We start from the raw sequence: 23,043 nt of genomic DNA, 5'->3' as shown, positions 1-23,043 counted from the left end.
ATAAGTTATTTGAAACCAATGAGAACAAAGATACAATGTACCATAATCTCTGGGACACATTCAAAGCAGTGTGTAGAGGGAAATTTATAGCACTAAATGCCCACAGGAGAAAGTGGAAAAGATCTAACATTGACACCCTAACATCACAATTAAAAGAACTAGAGAAGCAAGAGCAAACAAATTCAAAAGCTAGCAGAAGACAGGAAATAACTAAGATCAGAGCAGAACTGAAGGAGATAGAGACACAAAAAAACCCTTTAAAAAAATCAATGAATCCAGGAGCTGGTTTTTTGAAAAGATTAACAAAATAGATAGATCACTAGCTAGACTAATAAAGAAGAAAAGAGAAAAGAATCAAGTGGAAACAATAAAAAAATGATAAAGGAGATATCACCACTGATCCCACAGAAATACAAACTACCATCAGAGAATACTATAAACACCTCTACACAAATAAATTAGAAAATCTAGAAGAAATTGATAAATTACTGGACACATACACCCTCCCTAGACTAAACCAGGAAGAAGTTAAATCCCTGAATAGACCAATAACAAGTTCTGAAGTTGAGGCAATAATTAATAGCCTACCAACCAAAAAAAGCCCAGGACCAGACGGATTCACAGCCGAATTCTACCGGAGGTACAAAGAGGAGCTGGTACCATTCCTTCTGAAAAGATTCCAAACAATAGAAAAAGAGGGACTCCTCTCTAACTCATTTTATGAGGTCAGCATCATCCTGATATCAAAACCTGGCAGAGACACAACAAAAAAAGAAAATTTCAGGCCAATATCCCTGATGAACATCGATGTGAAAATCCTCGATAAAATACTGGCAAACCGAATCCAGCAGCACATCAAAAAGCTTATCCACCACAATCAAGTCAGCTTCATCCCTAGGATGCAAGGCTGGTTCAATATACTCAAAACAATAAATGTAATCCATCACATAAACAGAACCAATGACAAAAACCACATGATTATCTCAGTAGATGCAGAAAAGACCTTTGATAAAATTCACCCCATCATGCTAAAAACTCTCAATAAATGAGGTATTGATTGAATGTATCTGGAAATAATAGGAGCTATTTATGACAAACCCACAGCCAATATCATAGTGAATGGGCAAAAGCTGGAAGCATTCCCATTCTCATTGAACAATCAGAACACATGGACACAGGGAGGGGAACATTACACACCAGGCCCTGTCGTGGGGTGGGTGACAAGGGGAGGGATAGCATTAGGAGAAATACCTAATGTGGATGATGGATTGATGGGTGCAGCAAACCACCATGGCACATTTATACCTATGTAACAAACCTGCACATTCTGCACATGTATCCCAGAACTTACAGTTTATATTATACCCTAAATCATTGATAACAGAAATCATGAATGCTACTACTTACTGGGACTTCTTTTTCTTAAAATGACTGTTAGCATTACTAGTCAAGAAGTAGAGCCTGCCAGTGTCTTAAATAAAGATGCTCCGAGATAGCAGGCATTTTCCAAACCATGGTTTTGAACATTCCTTTGACAGTATGTGTCTTATTATTGATCTCACCACAGTGAGTGTATGTTACTCCCAGGAGCACTTTAAATATATTCATTTCAACCACTATATGCTAAGAAACTGTGTGTTAGTGTGTGTTATATCAGGACATATTTCACAGTCTTGGATGTTCTGAGGCCTGCCTTTTCTTGTGAGCACATTCAGAGCTATACATCCATTTGCTTTATTTGCTGATCTTTTGAAGATGTTACTAGTTGTGGAGAAGTGATGTATTGTTTTGTTTTAAATAAAACATCAAAGCCTTTCTGTTAGAAAAGGAACAATAGATTTTTCTTTTTATTTAAAGGGACTTTTACAAGAGAAGTCCTTTTCCCCTACAGACTGCCATTATCTACAGTTGAGTCTTGTCATTCATAGATTTTTGATCAATGATCTATAAACAGCAGGAAACAAAGAATTATGCATTCCACAAGTGGCGTCTGGAAGGTAGCTTTTCTCTCTGGCTTTTGTGTTAAATGAGTGGTGGCTTTTAGTATCCTGGGCTTTACATTTGGATTGAAACTGACTGACCTTCAAAGTCTGTGTGATATCTCATTAATGGTAGCATCTCAACAGGTATTTTTCAACCCCTGTTGATTACAATAACATGCACTTTCAGACATAGATTTTTCTGTGTTGGGTGTAAAAAGATTAATTTTTAACAGGTTGACATATCTAAGATCAGTGAACAAAGTATTTAAAAATGCCATCATGCCCAAGAGGAAAATAGACTGCTGATGAAAAGAGTCAAACTCTGTAAAATATTTGAAGAGATTTATTCTGAGCCAAAAAATGTGTGACCAGTGGCCCATGACACAGCCCTCGAGAGATCCTGACAACATGTGTCCAAGGTGGTAAGGCTACAAGTTGGTTTTATACAATTTAGGGAGACATAAGACATCACTCAACATTGGTTCAGTTTGGAAAGGCAGGACAACTGGGAGTGGGGAGCAGGTAGGGGAAGGGGGATTCCAGGTCATAGGTGGATTGCAGGATTTGGTTATTATCTAAAGACCTGGAGTCAATAGAAAGGAATGTCAATAGAAAGGGTTAAGATAAGGGGTTTTAGAGACCAAGGTTTTATCATGCAGATGAATCCTCCAGGTAGCAGACTTCAGAGAGAATAGATTGTGTTTTCTTATCAGACTTAAAGAGTCTGTTCCATCAGTAATTCCAGAAGGGAGGAGGGTACCATGAGGCATGTCTGGCTCCCCCTTTCCATCCTGACCTGAACTAGTTTTTCAGGTTAACTTTGGAATGTCCTTGGCCAAGAGGAGGGGTCCATTCAGATGGTGGGGGCTTAGAATTTTAATTTTGGTTTAAAGTTGGTGACATTTCTTTCCTCAAACATTCTTCTTTTCCCAAATCTCAGTGAAAATCTGAATGAAACTTCACAGATTCTGAGACATGAGTGAATAATTTCTAAGAAATAACTGTCTAATCTTCATCCTTTGAATCTGCAGAATATAACCTTAAGGTAATTTTTGGAGAATCAGACCAGAAGATGAAAGTCCCATTAGTCTTAATATTTTTGTTGATTAAGAAATCATTTTCCCATTTCTGATTTCATATATATGAGGAATTTAGAGGTTGTCACTCTACCCCAACAGTAAGTAAAAAGCTGAACAAACTGAAAAGTCCACAGCTCTTAGATTTGCAGGAGAAGTGAGGTCGCAGGCAGCTACAGAGAATCACAACACACTGCTGCAGAAGCCTCCCCAGGAGCCAGCACCAGGGTGGGAAACCTGCACTGTTATGGACAGCCTGCTGTAGCCTAGGTTTGGAAAAGTCTGAGAGTTAAACTCCAGGAGGACCCACTCATAGAGCATCCTCCCATGCTTTTGTGAGTTTCACCTCCAGGAACTCAAACCGATTTTCATAGTAAATGTCAAAATCAAAGCAAAACTGAACCAAAAAATCACTTGTTTTTCTGACAGGGAAGGCAGAAAAGGAACATTTTGAAATATGCTAGAGCGTTCTTTTTCTTAACAAGGACTGCCCTCAAGAGAAACGCATACACCAAAGGCTCACCTGCTGGGGTTTTATCAGAGCTTAACTGACCTGGGGAAGGGAAATACTGACTCTGCTCCAGCCATTCTCTCCCATTTAAGGGAGAGGCACTGGGGAAGCTTACAGTACAGAGGCACAGGCCTGCACAGGACTATGGAAAGCTGCCCTTTCCTTCACTTCTCATCTCCACATTACTAAAGTCCCATTTATAGTAGCTCCTTCTACCCAGTGTATCATGTATGACATTTAACAAAAATGTACAAAGCATACTAAAAGGCAAAAAATACAATTTGAAGAGACAAAGCAAGCATCAGAACCAGACTTGGCAGGGATCTTGGAGTTATCAGAGAGAATCAAGAACAACTCTGATTAATATGCTAATAGCATTAATCATGAATATTCTAATATTAATACGCTAATCAGAGAAAGGAACAGAAGAAATATTTGAAATGATAATGACTTAGAATTTTCCCAAGTTAATGCCAGACACCAAACCACAGATCCAGGAAACTCAGAGAACACCAAGCAAGATAAATGCCCAAAAACGACACCAAGTATATCATTTGCAAACTGCAGAAAAACAAAGAAAAAGCCCTGGAAGAAGCTAGAGGGAAAAAACGCCATATGTACAGAGGGGCAGAGATAAGAATGACATCTGACTTTTACTCAGAAATCATGCAAGGCAGAAGAGAGTGCAGTGAAACATTTAAAGTATTGAGAAAATAGCACCTAAAATTCTGTACCCTGAGAAATTTTCCTTCAAAAATTCTCAACAAAATATTAGCAAATTGAATCCAACAGTGTACATAAAAAAAATCACACACTGTGACAAAATGGGATTTATCCCACATACACAAGGCTGGTTCAACCTTTGAAATTCAGTTAATGTAATCTGTCACATCAGTGGGCTAAAGAGGAAAAAAATCACATATAGCAATAAGTGCACAAAAAGTATTTGAAAAATCTAACACCCATTCATGATTAAACAACAACAACAACAAAACCTCTCAGTAAACTAGGAATGGAAAAGAATTTCCTCTACTTGGTAAAGAATTTCTACAACAACCACAACAAAAGCAAAACCCTAGAGTTGACATCATACTTAATGATGGAAACTAGAAGCTTTCCACTAAGATCAGGAACAAGGCAAGGATGTTCCCTTTCACCACTCATTTTCAGCATCATACAGGAAATCCTAACTCATGCACTAAGACAAAAAAAAAAGAAAAGGTAAACTGATTTGGAAGGAAGAAATAAAGTTTTCCTTGTTCACATACGGCATAATCATCTATGTAGAAAATGCAAGAGAATTAACAGAAAAACTCCTGGAATGAATAAGCAATTATAGTAATATTTCAAGATACCTCGTTAATGTACAAAAGTCAGTAACTTTCATATATACTGGCAATGAACAAGTGGGATTATAAATTTAAAATAATATAATTTATATTAGCACCCCCCCAAAAATAAAATACTTAGGTATAAATCTAACAATATATGTACAAGATTTTTATGAGGAAAATTACAAGACTCTGATGAAAGAAATAAAAGAAGAACTAAATAACTGGAGAGATATTCCATGTTTATGGATAGGAAGATTCAATATTGTCAAGATGTCAGTGTTTTTCAACTTGATTTATAGATTCAATGGAATCCCAATCAAAGTCCCAGCAAGTTATTTTGTAGATATTGATAAACTGATTCTAAAGTTTATATGTAGAGGCAAAAGACTCAGAATAGTCAACACAGTTTTTTAGAAGAAAAAGTTGGAGGATTGACACTACCCACATCAAGACTTACTGTAAAGATACAGTAATCAAGACAGTGTGGTATTGACAAAAGAATAGACATATCAATCAATGGAACAGAATAGAGAGCCCAGGAATAGACCCAGGTAAGTGTAGTCATCTGGTCTTTGACAAAGTAGCAGACAACATGATGGAGAAAAGATAGACTCTTCAACAAATGGATCTAAAATAACTCGACATCCACATGCAAAAAATGAATCTAGACACAGACCTAACTCAAAACAGGTCACAGACCTAACTGTAAAATGCAAAGCTATAAAACTCTTAGAAGATTTTGTCTAGAAGACCTTGGGTTTGGTGATGACTGTTTTATATGACACCAAAGGCACAACCTGTGAAAGAAAGAATTAATAAGCTAGACTTAATTAAAATTAAAAATTCCCACTCTGCTTAAGACACTGTTGAGAGAATGAAAACACAGGCCAGAAACTGGTGGAAAACATTTGCAAAAGATATCTGAAAAAGGACTGTTATTCAAAACATACAAAAAAATTCTTAAAACTCAACACTGAGAAAACAAACAAATCCAATTTAAAAATGGGTAAAAGACCTTAAACACCTCACCAGAGAAGATATACAGATGGCAAATAAGCATATGAAAAGATCCTCCATGTAGTATGTCATCAGGGAAATGCAAATTTAAGCAACGCGATACCACTGTACACCTATTAGAAATCCAGAATCCAGAATCCGGAACACAGACAACACCGAAGGCTGTTAAGGATGTGGAGTAACGGGAGTTCTCATTCCTTGCTAGTGGGAATGCAAAATGGTACAGCCATTTGGAAGACAACTTGGCAGTGTCTTACAAAACTAAGCATACTCTTATTATTTGATCCAGCAATTGTGCTCCTTAGTATTTTATCAAAGGAATGGACACTTAACACTTATACAGATACCTGCACACAGATGCTTACAGCAGGTTTGTTCATAATTATGAAGACTTGAAAGCAACCCAGCGGTACTTTAGTAAGGGGTGGGTAAATAAGCTGTGATCCCTACAATGGAATATTACTCTGCACTAAAAGGAAATGAGCTATCAAGCCATGAAAAGACACAGAGGACTTTAAATGCACATTACCGAGTGAAAGAAGCCAATTGGAAAAGTCTGCTTACTGTATGATTCCAACTATACAACATTCTAGAAAAGGCAAAACTATGGAAACAGTAAAAAGATCACTGGTTGCCAGGGGTAAGGGTGAGGGAGGGATGAATACGTGGGCATGGAAGATTTTTAGGGCAGGGAATCTACTCTGTATGATACTGTAATGGTGGATGGGTATCATTCTATGTTGTTCAAACTCACAGAATATAACGCCAAGAATAAACCCTAATGTAAAGTATGGAACTTAGGTGACCGTGATGTGTTCACAGATTGTAAAAAATGTATCATTCTGGTGCAGGGTGCTGATAAGAATGAGGCTTCGTGTGTGGCGGCGGGGGAGGGCAGGGCGTATAAGGACTGTCTCTCTACCTTCCTCTCAATTTCGTTATGAACCTAAAAACTGCTCTAAAAAATTGTGTTTATAAACAGAAATAATCCATCTTCTGAGAACACCATCTGATAACAGGTGCTGTATTTCATATTCCCATGGCTATCCAGAAGAAATGTTTTTCTATAGATAGCAGTTTTCCATAAGGATTGAAACAGCCATCCCCCTGTGAAGGAAGAGCCAAACGGAAGCAACCAGAACAATTCGGCCTTTATGTACTTATTTCATTTGTTCATCTTCTGTTTCCGTATTTATAATTTTTTTTTTTTAAAAAAAGACTAGGACAAATTGAGTGAGGAGCAATAAAAGTAAAGGTAATAATGTGAGTGAAAAATGAGATTCTTAGGACCCACTCAGGTGCACAATTGTATACCATGTTACCGCATGCCTGCCCTGAGCTGTCCACCTGGAAGCCCATGTTGTTCAGCTTTTCTACCCTGTATCTACAGAGCACCCAGCTCCTGACACAGTACATGAGTGAACAAATCAGTTAATCTCAAATATTACTTGGAAAAAAAAGTGACACTTAAATCTAGTAATATAAAAATGAATGAATTTGTGTATATGTTATAAAAGTCAGATAAATCACTAAAATTAAAATTACATTTAACTGGCTAATTTTCACTTCCAAGCTTTACAAATCAAGGGAAAATTTAGTCTTTTGACTAAGACTAAGCTTTAAAAATTTTTTCAGACAACTACGTTTATAATCTTTTTTAAAACGAGATATTAAATATATAGTTTGGGCCAGGCACAGTGGCTCACACCTGTAATCCCAGCACTTTGGGAGGCTGAGGCGGGTGGATTGCCTGAGGTCAGGAGTTCGAGACTAGCCTGGCCAACATGGTGAAACCCCATCTCTACTAAAAATACAAAAATTAGCCAGGTGTGGTGGTGGGCGCCTGTAATCCCAGCTACTCAGGAGGCTGAGGCAGGAGAATCGCTTGAGTCTGCGAGGCAGAGTTGTGGTGAGCTGAGATTGCACCACTGCCCTCAAGTCTGGGTGACAAAGTGAGACCCTGTCTCAAATAAATAAATAGATAAATAGATAGATAGTTTGGAGGGATACCTTTTAAATTGTAATTAAACAAGTCTGAGGGCCCTTACCTTTTTTGACTGAGGCTTAGAGTTTTGGTTGTCTATGGTATTTGAAATTTTGAAAGTAGAGTAAACATAAAACTTTTTAAAGTTAATTATGAAAAAGAAGAAAAGCTAGACCAAACTATTGATATGTACAGCAAAAGATTTTTTTATACTGTGGGTAAAAAGTACATTTTTTAGTAGGCCATTAGCATTTTCAAATAACTTTTATTGTAACATTGTTATGTTATTTGCTTCTCTGTATTAAAGGTATCTTAAAACTTCTGACATTTTCTGTTCTTCAGTCCATCTGTCTAAAATAGCGCACTCTGGGTCATGAGGTTCTTTCAATTACAAACATGTACCTGTGCCTTAAAACTAAAGCTTGGAAGTGCTTTGGTTAAGCAGGTATAGTTAAACTTTCCATCTGCGGTTTTATTTCTCCTAATTATTATTTTCTTTGGAAGGCATTCAATTCTATTTTTTCCCAAGGTGTCTGAGCGTCCCTTCCTATTGTTAGTTAGGTTTCCACCGTAAAAATGTGTAGTCAGGGCGGGCTGGGGCTGCTGGAATCGTATTCCTGGATACAGTCTACGCCTTGACTCACCAGTGGTGTGTGGTCAGTAGGTCCCAGCCTCTTTTCACTTCCTTTCAATTATTAGGTATTAAGAAGTCTGCACAGCAGCTGCAGGTCCACCGATACTGTTGCTGACTTAGATTGATGATACCCTTCTCTTCTTTGGCCACTTTTAAAAGATTCTTATTTTAACCGTTTACCTTGGATATCTTGGGCTATGTTCACATAAACGACATCTCTTAACATAAATATGAACTATCTCTTGTAATACATATTATGCAACTAAGATATTATTGGCTAATTTTTCATACAGTGAGCCAGGTACTATGTAATCTTTGTATATTAAATAATGGAATCCTTACAACGTATGTTTTAAATAGGGAATATAATCATCCGCATCTTATGGACAGGGAAACTGGGACACAGTGGTTCACTGATTTGTCCATTGTCACTGCTAGTAAGTAACAGTGCGGGAGGAAGGAGTGGTGGAGCCACGTGGGAGTAGCAATCTCTTGCTCATTTTGTAAATAGCCTAGTGCAATTCTCTCTGATAGAACTGTCTGTGATGGTGGAAGTGGTCTCTATCTGCTCTATCCAGTATACGAGCAACTAGCCACTGAGGTTACTGAACACTTACAGAATTTTATTTCATTTTAACTGATGAAAATTAAATGAGGCCACATGGGGTCTGACAATTGTATTGGACAGTATGGCTCTAGAATGATTAACTTTCTTCCAGCAATTCTGGCATAGGACCAGCCTATAAAATGAGGAGATAGCAGAATCATATTGACCTAATGCACATGCACCGTGGGAGCTGCCTTGCTGGTCAGCCTTCTTCCTGTCCTTCTTCCTCTGAGCTACCCTGGACCTTGCCACCGGTTCCCGACCCATCTGTTTCTGGTCCTCCACGCTCCTCATGCCAGATGCTGTTGCCCTGGGCATTCTGAGCAGGCGCCTCTCACTAGCTCCTTTGCTTCCTTCCCTGTAAGCCCCAAGCAGCATCTCTTCCCATTCAGTTCTTTTTTAGAAATTTTGCTTAATACATAGTTATCTTTCCTGCATTTTTAGGAAAATATATGACAGGTTGCTCAGCCATGTGGAATCTGAGGATTTTATCCCATTGAGCCATATTTACCCTATCTCTCCTCCACTACAGGATTTCGATTTTGAAAGTGTATGAGAAAGATAATTCAGAATATTTTTCCTATTTCAGAGTCAAAAAATACAAAAGCTTGTTCTGGGCGCCCCATAAGTAGTACCTGCTGGGCATTCTGAACCATAAATATGGTGAGGGTTACTCGGCCATCAGGCATCGTTTCAGCTCCCAAAAATAAACCTAACTTTGGGATATGTGGGAGAGGATGATTTTTGTTTTCCTGAAGTAACCACATTAGACTTTTAATTCTTACTGCCTAGAATTCGCCCAGCCCCAGCCAATCCTCCTCACCGGCGTTAATGCCAACAATGTGCTTTTAACATGATCGCCTCGCAGCAGTAAATCAGGAAACTAGTTTTTGCATGAACCACTTGAAACAGGCTTCAAGTCTCTGGCACAGTTTTCAAAGTAAACTTTTCTAACCAATTATTGGGAGGACTTTAGTTAATGTGAAAAAATTAACTCTTGTAAACAACAACACAGTTTCCTCCACACGCGGCGTACCCAGCTTCGTATTTCTGAAGATGTTTACATTTTTGAAAACTGTTTTTGTCTCTATGAGGAAAGTTTTTCAAAAAATTAATTTGCAAGCATAAAACATGAGATTCATTTCTGCCATTTAATTACAGTGTTGCTCACTTTATTTATGTTTAATTATAGCTGATCTAGCCTAGGGATGGTTGTAAGACATTAACAAGCCCTTGCTTGTCAGTTTTCTCTAAAAAACTCAAGCACGGATTTTTAGAAGCTGAAAGTTGAGGGGAAATATCTTTTCAATGTTGCTTTATTAAAGGAAATTAAAAGTTGATTTCTAAGCACCAGCAACATAAACCTAATTTGTCATTTCCATTTACATGCCCTAGATTTTCCCTTCAAATAACTTCTCCATCCACATTTAAAATTTAACATTTAACTTTTAAAGTTCAAAGGACCGCAGTTAATAACGCAGTGGCTGTACAAATAAATAGTGCTTTCAACCCAAGGCCCAGAATGCGTTTCCTGGACGACGAGAGTCTGTGAGTCTTCCCCTGTGGTTTGAAGAGCTGCTCCTCCAACCTGTAGGTAGGACGTGCTTATGTTTTTGTTAAAGGCTGGATTTGCAGGAGAAAAGAAGGAAGGGGATTTGGGGACTGTTTACTTTAAGTCATTTTGCTACTGGAAAACCACCAAATGTGGCTTAAAAATATTGGGCAGAGTGACAGAGCTACAGCTTGGGTGGAAGTAGCCCAGCTGAATCCAGCCCTCTGCTCCCTTGGGACCAAGATAAGGAAAGCTGCTGACCCCACTCCACCCAGACATCCCCGGCCCAGCCTACCCTGCCTGCCACTCTGCAGCCCAGGAGGACTATATGGCCTCACCACATGGGAGCCATTGCTGGGGCCCTTACAGGCTATTGCTCCCTAGGATTTTTTTTTAAGTATTTAGGAAATACTGCCTTAAACAATATTTGTTCATCCATTTGTTTATCAGCAGGCATTTATTTCTTATTCACTGGCCTGTTAGATACCAGGCTTTTGGGAAGGAGAGGTGGAGGGAGGCGTTGGATACCATGGGTTGTTCACTTCTCATATGATTTTAGGAAGTAAGTAGGGGCTCTATAATAATGCCTTTTTATTGCATTATTATTTTATCTATTCATATACTTTCCCATCTTAAAGTTTATTGATAAAAAATGTCTTCTCAGGGATTCGGGGAAGTACTAGGTACTTCCTTCAAGCTTTTAAGGTACCAGGTCATAATTTCAAGAATACAGACCATGGGGTATTTTAAAACAGAAATGCATTTCTACCATTGATATTAATGGTGGACCATGCTCCATAAACATAATCACATAGCCCTTATCCTGAAGCCCAGGCTAAAGATGGACATACTCTGCCTATACCCTCCTTGCCCTCCCCTCACCAGACACACACACACATGCACACAGGCACACACACACACAGACACACACACACATGCACACACACACACACACACACTCCTTCTCTTGCCATGATGGGAGGGACAACTCTAGTGCAGCTTGGAAAGTGTCAGAGAAAACCCAGAACTGGACAGTAGAACAGCAGATTTTACTCAGGACTGTTGCAGTAGAGGAAATGAAAGCTCAGTGTAGAACTGGGCTCCACTCCAAATACAGCACAGGCAAGGGGGGATATATAGCCAAGGAGCAGGCTGGGTTTGGTGGATGGAAAATCATGAAGAGGAACCATCAGGGGTGAGGGAGATTCTGGCTAAAATGACCTCACAGGATTCTTGCTGAAGACAGGCCAGGGTGACCAGGCATCACCTGGGGGATAGTGAGGGTTGAGGAACCTGAGAAGATATTGAGCATGGCCAGACTTAGCCAGGTTTTTGGGAAACTGGGCTCCTGAGGACAGGGCCCAACAGAAAGTGGCTCATAAGAACCTATCTAGAGTTTGGTCAAGGAGAGAGTCCTTGTCAAAAGGCTAAACTCAAACATAGCTCATTTCATTATTTATTTGCTTACTTGTCTGCCTGCAGCAGAAAATAATATACCTAGGGAAATTACTTCTTTCTATCCCCATGGGGGAAAAAACAAAAAAGATTTGATACTGTTTTCATTTGCTGCATGGTTAGGTCATCTGATCAATACAAATGCAGTGGGCCCAACCTAAATGGATACCCTTTCTGTGCCAGGACTTGGGGTGCAATGGTGAGTCAGAACAGCTCCAGCTCTATCCATGCAAGGGAATACTCTCTATTTGCTGATATGGAGCACTGTCCAAGATGTATGGCATGGGAAAACAAATCTAGTTGCAGAACAGTGTTAAATACATGCACTCACGCCAGGAGGATATTTTTTGACAGGTCACCCCAATACCTGTGTTGGGGGAGTGGGAAGTTAAGGAGCAGGGATGGGAAGAAAGGTGTACTCTTTGATTATTTTTTTTTAAATCTCATGTGTGTAATAGTTTTTCAGTATATGAATGATAAAAAGAAATGATCTCGGCCAGGGTGGTGACACAAGTTTGTGAAGGCAGTGTCAATCTGTGCTAACCAATGTCACCATGGTTTGGAGGCTGTTGAGCTTCCCTTTCAGGTGTTTTCCCTCTTTCTTTTGTTCTCAGTAGTTATTTATTGAACTTAATGGGGAAGATTTCAAGGCATTTTAACCACCCAGCTTTACTGAATGAAATGAAAACATCAAAGCAGACATTTATATTGGGGGTAATTTAGTATTTATATGTAGTTTACTTTATAGCCTGGATTATGAGTAATTACAGAGTCTGTGTTTAAGGTGCATTAGAAATATGACAGTCAACTCAAAAAGCGGTTGCTGTCACAGACACCATACTGTAATTTAATTCCTTGGAATCACCTTCTTTGAATTTCTAGTTATTTCATGGTTTCTCATTAATTCAATGTGTAGAATGGTCACTTCATCAATTTCTTAGACTTTTATGAACTGCAGGCTATTTTTTAACAGTTTCAAATTAATATTAGGCTTTAAAAATATTATATTTTTGAAAATAGTAAATACTTTAGAGAAAATCTATTTTAAGTAAAATTTCCCAAATAAACAGTCTTTATAAAAGTTCCCATTAGTATTTGGGATATAATCAATGAATTTTATTATTTTGTCAAAAAATAACCACAAAGACCTCTGCCACATTAAGCTGTATGTTCGTTTTCAAAACAGTTGTGACACTCAAAACTGTTTTAGTCCATTGGATTACTTGTACAGTTTCTCAATGGAGGGAAGAGGTGACTTGGACACAGTCAGCAGGACAGGGAGCCACAGTTGAATGACTGACTGGCAGGAACGCAGGGCTCTTACAGCACGGTGCAGCAGTTGACTCAGATAGGGTTGAATTAGAGTTTGTGTTCCATTAAACTTGTTTTAATTAAGAAAATTATGATTTCTTTTTGAAAGATTCTTAGTCAATAAAAATGTCTTAGATGGAAATTGGGGTCTGATGATCCACTTATTTCCAGTGAAGCTTTATGATTCTTGAATCAGCAAAGTTGGTTTATTTATTGGATTGTAGAAAATCCAAAATCCTAACACTTATAGGTATAATTTGTTTAGGAAATGTGCACTCTGTGCTTGATTTACAGTTCAGCACTTTATATGTATTCCCATTTATTCCTCACACAACCTTTAGGGCAGGTGTTCTTATCCCCATCTCACAGACGAAGAGACTGAGGATCGGAGAATTCCCAAAATAACTTGTCCAACAAGTGGCAGAGCTGGCATTCAAACTCATGTCTCTTTAGATCCAATGTAGGAAAATACATACTTTTCTCCTTTGTAGACCTGGCTTGAAACAGAATTTCCAAGGACATTTATTTCCAGTTAATGCACCTCTTTCTCTGCATTCTCCTTTCTCTTTCCCTTTGTTTTCCCTTGTACTTCTCCTCCTTCTTCCTTTCCTTTGTTGTGTTTTAACTCTTACATGAGACTCTTACAACCTCAAGCTGCCTGGATCAAAGTGTGATTTTGAAGCACTCTGCTCTTTCCTGAACCTTTGCTGTGGAGAACCCTAGCTTGGGAACAAGGTAGAGACCATCCCCAGAAGGTCACATGCACTTGTGCTTTGATCCCAAGGGACTTTGGGAGTGGGAGGCTCTCTCCTGTACTTCAGAAAGCCTGTGCCTGCACACAGCTCTCCCAGCAACCAAAGTGCTCAGCAAAAACACAGCTGTCCCAGCACAGAGCCAGAATCACAACGATCACCCCACAAAGACCCAGCACATGTCCAAAGAAATTCTTCTTGAATATGCATCTTTATCGTTTTCCCATTACAAGAGTAATGGATGCTTTTTGCAAAAATTACATTTTGCAGAATTATAAAACTTGAGAGCACCCTGTAATTCTAATCTTCCCCTCCCCTGAAAGAGATAATCCCTGTTAACAATTTTAAAGAAATTCTAACTTGTTAATCAGTTCTTTAAATCAAGTGTTGTTTTTCTCCCCCTCTCCTCTCTGTGCCTCTGATGTAGAACATCGTGTGGCTGGAGCTCTCAGGAGTGAGGAGGCAGCTGACCTTCCACCTTTTTCTCCTCAGTTCTTTGTTGTGCGCACTCCCGACGTACGTTTGAAAGACAGACAGAGTAATTGAAAGGAGGAAAGAAAGTATCACTCACCCAAAATGTGAATGAGTTAATTAGTAAAAATCTAGATGGAAGTGATTCCTCCGAATCCTTTGTTGAGTAGTTTATTAAGTACAGGCAGCACTATCCTTCAAGTTGGTTTTCATGTAATTTTTGGCCAATAAGTAATGCTTAGTTGATTTCGTATATAAATATGGATGAAGAAATTAAAATATATAAATTTTACAGAAAAAATGGGAATGTTGAACTAAGTGGGACTTGCATTTTAGCATCCAGGGTTTACAAATGAGGAAACTGAGATTTCTTGCAAACCCTTCTTCCTCTGCAGCATCCAGTCTGCATTTGTGGGCTTGCCCAGCCTGCTGCCTGCATGGGTGCCCTTCTTGCTCCTCTTAAGCCACTGTCTGTTTTTTGTTAATGATGAGTGTTCTATAGAAACCATCACAAAGACCGACAACGGGTGTTACCAACAGTGCGTAGTCTTTCAGCCGCTTCCTGTGGATAAGTAATACATACATACATATATATATGTGTATATATATATAGAGAGAGAGAGTACCTGGCAGGCCCTATAGTGTAGTGGTTATGAGCCTGACTCTGGAATTAGACGACGTAGGTTGAAATCCTGGTTCTAACACTACTTCTGTCACCTAGACCAAGGTACATAACTTCTCTGATGCTCTATCCCCCAATCTATGAAATGGGAAAAATGGCAGTGCTGCCCTGATTGGGAAGGAGTATGGATTATTGAGATAATGGTGTAAAGTTCTTGGCCTAGAATAAGCACCCATAAATGTTGGTACTTACATGAATGTTTTTGTAAACAACGGAATCATACTTCTAATTCTGTATTAAAACTTATTTTTAAAATTGTCATGAACACAGATCACATCTACATTCTTCTTTTTATAGTTGCATTATAACTATGTTATGTGATATGCTGTAGTTTACTGAGTTCTTGAACTTGTGGAAATGATTGTATGTGGGTCAAAGAGCCATTTGTTTTGCCCACTCTTGGAAAACAGTGTGTTCTGATGTTCGAATCTAGAGAAGCTTGAAAACTTTAGTACCACAGAGTTTGTCTCAACAGCAAGTTAACATCCTTTTAACAAATATGTAAGACTCTTTCTACTCTCAGGAAATACTAAATTGCTAACTATTTCAAGGAGCTCTCCGTTTGAATTGATTTCTGGGCTTGTCCGCTAATGAAATTTCTTATGCACTTATCCTCATTTTTTAAAATAACGCCCCTGATACCAAAGTATTGATTTCTGCCTTAGAAGTGAGTGTGTGAATGTTTCCCTGGCTTTAGCTTCTGAGCATGCACATGACTGGCTTAATTAGAGGAGAAGTGGTGCCATAATTCTGCCATCCACTGGTAGTAACGCAGCGGTGGGAGCCTGAGAGACCCTTGATTATTCTCATGCTCGCGGCTTCTTGAATAAAGTGGATGACTAAGTGGACTTACCGTGGTAAGAGAGATCATTAGCAGTGGAAGACACATTTGAACTTGCTGAAAGAGCTGCCTTTGTGTCTAGGAAGGCCGACACTTGGTAATTATTAGACCAGGTCTTCGTTTCATCCTAGCGGTCTTTCCTTTTCATGCTTGCAAAGTCTGAATAGCTTTCTATTGCCCATTAATCCCCACAGGAATGTGGCTTTGGCTATGGGGAGGATGCACAGTGTGTGACGTGCCGGCTGCACAGGTTCAAGGAGGACTGGGGCTTCCAGAAATGCAAGCCCTGTCTGGACTGCACAGTGGTGAACCGCTTTCAGAAGGCAAATTGTTCAGCCACCAGTGATGCCATCTGCGGGGACTGCTTGCCAGGGTGAGTTGGCCAGTTTCTTTCCCTTGTAATTATTTAATTAAGTAACTTTTAAAAAGGCAATTCCCTTGTTCCATTCTAAACTGGAATGCATGCTGATATTAACCTGAAGATGCTGGTGGAGTATTTGTGACTTCTTTCAATATTAAACAGTGGATTATCTGTGGTACCGTGTGACATGCATTCAGCAGACACTGGTTATAAAGAAAACGAATAGGCATGCTAACAAAGGATTTCTGTTATGAAAATCCAAGGAGTTCCTACAAATCAATAAAAAAGAAAACTTGGACAAATGGACACAAAAATGAACAAGCAACCCACAAAAGAGGCGACCCATGCGACCGGCAATCCTCTGACAATGTTCACCCTCATTAGCATCAGAGGAGGGCGGGTTACACCATTCAGCCATTCAGCAGAGATGTGCCCAACCACCTTAGGCATTGCCTTACATACTTGGACTATGTTAGAAAATAAAGTGGCAAAGATCCCTGCCCATGGGAAGCTTATTTCTTATAGGTTTTTTGTTTGTTTGTTTTGTTTTGTTTTGAGACAGAGTTTCACTCTTGTCACCCAGGCTGGAGTGCAATGGCGCGATCTCAGCTCACTGCAACCTGTGCCTCCCAGGTTCAAGTGATTCTTCCGCCTCAGCCTCCCGAGTAACTGGGATTACAGGCATGCGCCACTATGCCCGGCTAGTTTTTTGTATTTTTAGTAGAGAAGGGGTTTCTCCATGTTGGTTGGTCTCAAAACTCCTGACCTCAGGTGATCTGCCTGCCTCAGCCTCCCAAAGTGCTGGGATTACAGGCGTGAGCCACCATGCCCGGCTTCTTACAGGGTTTTAAAAAATATTTAAATAGTAAATAATAAAGAAGCAAATTGTGCAGAAAGATAGATGATAACTGCTATGGAAGAAACCCTAAGGCAGACAAGGGCAATTGGGCATGGCCACAGTGAGGGGCAGGACAGTGACAGTGTAAATTGGGTCGTCAGGATAGGCTTTACTGCAAAGGTGAGATCTGAGCAAAGGCTTGAAGGAGACGAGGCACTGAGCCAAGCAGAGAGGTGAGGAAGAGCACCGCAGACAGAAGGAAACTCCAGCAAGAGGTTCTCAGGTGGGCATCCACCTGGTGTGGGTAAAAAACTGCCAGGAGGCCAAGGGAGTGGCAGGGAGGGGGAGGCGCGCAGTACACCGAGTTACAGAGAGCAGGGGAAGGGGTGGGCAGGTGCGAACGCAGAAGCCTTAAATAGACTTGTCAATAAGGCAGCCAGGTCCAGGGAAAGGAGAGGGACCACACCTGGGCCAGGGGGGCACCAGGGAGGAGGAAGTTAAATTCCTGACTGCTTCTAAGTAACTGTGGGATGGATTAATACGGACAGCTGGAGGAGAGAGTCTGGATGAAGAGCCGGACTCAGGGTGACAAGGGGGGTGATCTGTAAGGCAGGGAGAAGCCATTGCTACACCAAGTATGCAGAGAATGGGATGAAGCAGAATATCTGTAGAGCTTAATGGAGATAAGAGTGGAGCCAGAGTTACTGACCAAAGACAGAAGAGAGAGGAACCAGAAACCCTGGAGCATCAGAAACCAGTCTGTATTGCAAAGGAAGAAACAACCAGAAACGGCATTGCAGGAACAGCAAGCATTTATTACTTGCAATGTACCAGGCACCCGGCCAAGTACTTTTCATGAATTATTTTCTTCTTTTTTTTTTTTTTTTTTTTTTTTGAGATGGAGGCTCGCGCGCTCTCACCCAGACTGGAGTGCAATGGCGCGATCTCGGCTCACTGCAAGCTCCGCCTCCCGGGTTCACGCCATTCTCCTGCCTCAGCCTCCTGAGTAGCTGGGACTACAGGCGCCCGCCACCACGCCCGGCTAATTTTTTTTGTATTTTTAGTAGAGACGGGATTTCACCGTGTTAGCCAGGATGGTCTCGATCTCCTGACCTCGTGATCCGCCCGCCTCGGCCTCCCAAAGTGCTGGGATTACAAGCGTGAGCCACCGCGCCCAGCCGAATTATTTTCTATACTTTTCACAATGTTTTAAGAAGGAAGAAACTGAGACTTATTAAGGATTAAGATTATTCAGGCAAGATCACCTAACCTGTGTGTGGTGAGTCTGGGAGCCACATCATGGGAGTCAAACGTCAGAATTCATGCTCCAAGGCACTACAGACAAAAGACTAACGGGATCGACCACAAGATCAGAGTGGTTTTGACCAGATGTCCCGGGGTGGGGTCTTGTTGAGGCCAGAGGGGAGATAAAGCTCTGGGCCTGAAGGGTGGAAACAGAGTAGAAAATAGGCTAGTGGGTGCCGCGTGGTCATATACAGAGACACAGCACCTAGGGAGCTGTAATATGTAGTGGGCTAACACCAAAAGTACAAGCAGCAAAAGAAAAAATAGCTCTGTTGGACTTTATCAAAATTTTAAACTTTGTACTTGAAAGGAAACCGTTTGAAGTACGAAACACAACCACACAACTCACAAAATAGGAGAAAATACTGGCAAATCATATGTCTGGTAAGGAACTATCTTAAGTAGAATATGTCCTCACATATTCTTACAACTCAATAATAAAAAGACAAATAATTCAATTAAAATAACAATGAAGGATTTGAATAGACATTTCTCCAAAGAAATACACAAATGGCCAATAAGCACATTAAAAGTTGCCCAACATCATTAACAGTCAGGGAAATGCAAATCAAACCCACATTCTTCAACCCCACTAAGATAGCTATAGCCAACAAAAACCAGACAGTAACTGGTGATGACGTGGAGAGATTGGAATGTTGGTGATGACGTGGAGAGATTGAAACCATCATATGCTGTTGGTGGGAATGGCAAAGGGTACAGCCAGGTTGGAAAACAGTCTAGAGTTCCTTCAGAAAGTTAGACACAGAGTTACCATGTGACCTGACAGTTTGACTCTTAGGTATATAACCAAGAGAACTGAAAACATGTCCACACAAAAACTTGTACACTAGTGTTCGTAGCAGCAGTTTACATAATAGCCAAAAAACTGAAACAACCAAGCTCTGGTTTGAATGTGTCCCCTCCAAAATTCAGGTGTTGCCAGTGCGATTGTATTAAGAGGTGGGGCCTTTATGGGGTAATTAGGTCATGATGGGCCCTCCCCTCAAAAAGATGCCCTGATAAAGGGGCTTGACAGAGGGAATTTATTCCTTTTATTTCCCTTCCACCTTCTGCCACGTAAGGACACAGCATTTCTTCCCTCTAAAGGGTGCAGCAGAAAGGCCCTCACCAGACACCAGATATTGGCCTCTTTATCTTGGACTTCCCAGCCTTCAGAACTATGAGAAATAAATTTCTGTTATTTATAAATTACCCAGTCTGTGATATTCTATTACAGCAGCACAAAACTGACTAAGACAAACTCAAGTGTCTGTCAACTGATAAATGGAAAAACCAAATGGGATATATTCAAACAATGAAATATTATTCATCAGTAAAAGGGAAAGAAATGCTGACATATGCTATGAGATGGATGAACCTAGAAAACATTATGCTAAGTGAAATAAGCTAGTCACCAATGATGGCATATTACATGATTCTGTTGAAATGTCCAGAATGGGCAAATCTATAGGGAGGGAAAGGAAATTAGTGTTGCCTAAGGGCTGGGGTTAGGGAGAGTTGGGAATGGGAGGTGACTGATAAGGTTACGAGGTTTCTTTGGGGGATGATGAAAATGTCCTAAAATTGATTGTGGTTGTACAACTCTGTGACTATATGGAAAACTATCCAATTGTACACTTTAAATGGGTGAATTGTGTGGTATAGAAAGTATAAGTCAATAAATCTGTGCCTTAAAAAGGAATGGTCTATAATCTCAGACCTGTGACGGTATCTATGGATAGCATTACCCAGAGTTTTGATCTTGTGCAAATCTAATTGAGGACATGAACTGAACATCTCACACACCTCTGTTGTTCGTGTTCTCCGGTTCTCTGATAAAAGCCTGTCTGTGCGTGTCTACTCTCTACATCTGGGGGTAGGAAAATGAGGAGGTCTTCAGGGGATGTACAGGCTGAGATAGGCAGTGCCCAGGGAGGGTGGGGAAAGGCCTGACCTAGGACTGGGATTTTATAGAGTCCACGCAGGGCTGTGCTGCCGGAGGAGGGGAGCAGGTCTGCCTGGGACTCCACCGTGCCTGGTTCCTCCTGCTTCCCCGTGGTCGTTGTCATTTGAGCCCGCTGCTCTAGTTTCTACAGTGTTTGTTTATTCTTTAAGTAAATACTTAGCTATAGGAAAGTTATAAGTGAGTAGACAGTTGAGTGATGTTTCACAATTTATTTATATGATTACTTTAAAATCCCATTTTTTTCTAAGTCAGCATTAGTATATGAGGCAGGCGTAATTACATAGTGACTTTTATCCAGGTCTTTTCAAAGTGTTTTCAAAGTACTCTTCCAGTTTAACTGTACTTCTGTGAAGAAACCAAATAGTTGAAACCCATTTTATAAACAGAGAAACTGAGGCAGAAAGACATGAGCAAAATGCATATTGCTCCCCAAAAAGTGATGCAGAAGTCAGGCAGAAGGCAGGCATTGCTCTTTTTGGTGCCACTCTGCCTCCTGCGGCCTCATTCTCTAGCAGGAACCTGCTGCTGCCCATAGGACCAAGCCCCCCAGGACACCAGCTGCTTCCCTCTCAGTAGCAGGTAGGGTGTGGAAATCATCTGTCCTCTGTGCCCACAATTTGAGTCATTTGAGAGAGCCAGTCCCCTTATTCCCACATCTGCTCTGTGACTTTAGACCAGCATTTAACTTCTCTGACATGCACTCTTCTCACCTGTAAAATGACCATGCTGTAAGAATCCACCCTGCAGAATTGTTAGAAGGATTAGAAATAGAAGGCACGTAAAGTGCCTAGCAGAGTGCCTAAGCCATAGGAAGCCCTAATGAAATATTGGACATTATTGCCAATTGATGATTTTGGGAGCCAGGGAAAACTTGGCATCACTTTTTCAGAGTGTGGCCAACAGACCTCCAAGCTCCTCTGCCAGCACCCGGTTCCTGATTCCTTCCTGGCTCAGGGGAACTGGAACCCACCCTGAAGAGTAGGCTGGCCCCCGCCAGCTCTTTGCTTCTTTCTTCTGGTGGCAATGACAATTAACACTGAGCACTTACTATCATCCGAACCACTCTGTAAAGTAGGGATTCCTACCACCCCCTCTTAACAAAGAGGGAAACTGGTTCTCGGAGTGGATAAATGACTTCCCAGAATCACCCAGCTTGCAAATGAAAGGACTGGAATTCACCTCGCAGCTCCTCTGCCCCATGCTTAGGTGCGTATCTGATATCACTGGGAGGTCACCGCTGGGGCTTCCGTGATTGATTGATGGGAATCACAGGGACTGCCTCCGCCCGTCTGTGCTGCGTGCTCACTTCACCCTCACCCTACCCTCAGCAGACCCCTTGCTCCTGGAAGCTGCCTGAGCTGCCTGGGTTTTCGCATCTCCTTGCCTCAGCTCTCTGGTCTGTGCTCAGGGTGTTCCCTGGTAACCATGACACTGTTTAGGAGACCTAGACTCTTACTCTAATGATTAATCTTGTCATTAGCATTTGTTCACCTTCAAAGAAGGGGCCATTGCTGTGAATTGCTGAGGAACACAAACAGCAGGCTGACTAAGCACCAAGGTGCTAGCAAGAGCCCAGGATAGAGCAACGCTGTCATCCAGTGTCTCAGACACTTCAGAAGATCCCGCCCTGACTTGACTGTGATTCACAGGGCATAGTAACTGCCTTCAACCTTGTGTTAAGTGAGGTCATTGTAAAACCAGAGCTGTTCTATGGCATGTCATCTCCTTGCAGAAATGCACTCATTGAGTGAAGAATAAACGGTCTACAGCCAGATTTTCTTAAAATAGCAGTTTTCAAACACTGTGTTCATTAGACTAACCAGTGCTATTTGGATTCAGTTCAGTTAAAAATTCCTCTTCACTGGGAGGCTGAGGCAGGTGGATCACTTGAGCTCAAGAGTGTGACATCAGCCTGGACAACATGGCAAAACCCCATCTCTAAAAAAAAATACAAAAATTAGCCAGGCATGGTGGCGGGTGCCTGTAATCCCAGCTACTTGGGAGGCTGAGGGAGGAGAATCGCTTGAACCTGGGAGGCAGAGGTTGCAGTGAGCCGAGATCATGCCACTGCACTCCGGCCTGGGTGACAGAGTGAGACTCCCTCTCAAGAAATAAACAAACAAACATTAATTAATTAATTAAAAAATAAAAATGGTCATTCAAAACATGACAACCTTCTAGCCTCATTTGCCTCATGGTCTTCAAACTTTTAAAAAAATGTTTGGCAAATATATTTTCTTCGATTGTCAGGGAAAGCTCAGACCTCTAAACTGTTTTGTCACAATTAGAATTCTCTATTTTTAAAATGTTAAGTAGTGTCTATGCTTGATCCTCAATACCTCCCATTTTCCTAACTTTTTAAGT

At 40.7% G+C, this 23,043-nt stretch overlaps 1 protein-coding gene across 3 annotated transcripts in view; it reads left to right on the top strand.

Annotated features, from left to right (window-relative positions):
* TNFRSF19 (TNF receptor superfamily member 19) overlaps positions 1 to 23,043 on the top strand; it is a 101,434-nt gene that overhangs the window by 26,848 nt on the left and 51,543 nt on the right. For all 3 annotated transcript variants that reach the window (XM_003273107.4, XM_004088097.3, XM_003273108.4), the window contains one exon: positions 16,404 to 16,582. In XM_003273107.4, coding sequence (XP_003273155.1) covers positions 16,404 to 16,582 — 179 coding nt within the window. The remainder of the gene's footprint in view (positions 1 to 16,403; positions 16,583 to 23,043) is intronic.

Source organism: Nomascus leucogenys, chromosome 5 (assembly GCF_006542625.1).
Source record: "Nomascus leucogenys isolate Asia chromosome 5, Asia_NLE_v1, whole genome shotgun sequence".
In the NCBI taxonomy this organism is placed as follows: domain Eukaryota; kingdom Metazoa; phylum Chordata; class Mammalia; order Primates; family Hylobatidae; genus Nomascus; species Nomascus leucogenys.
The sequence above is the reverse complement of the archived record's forward strand: the minus strand, read 5'-3'. Positions and strand labels throughout refer to the sequence as shown.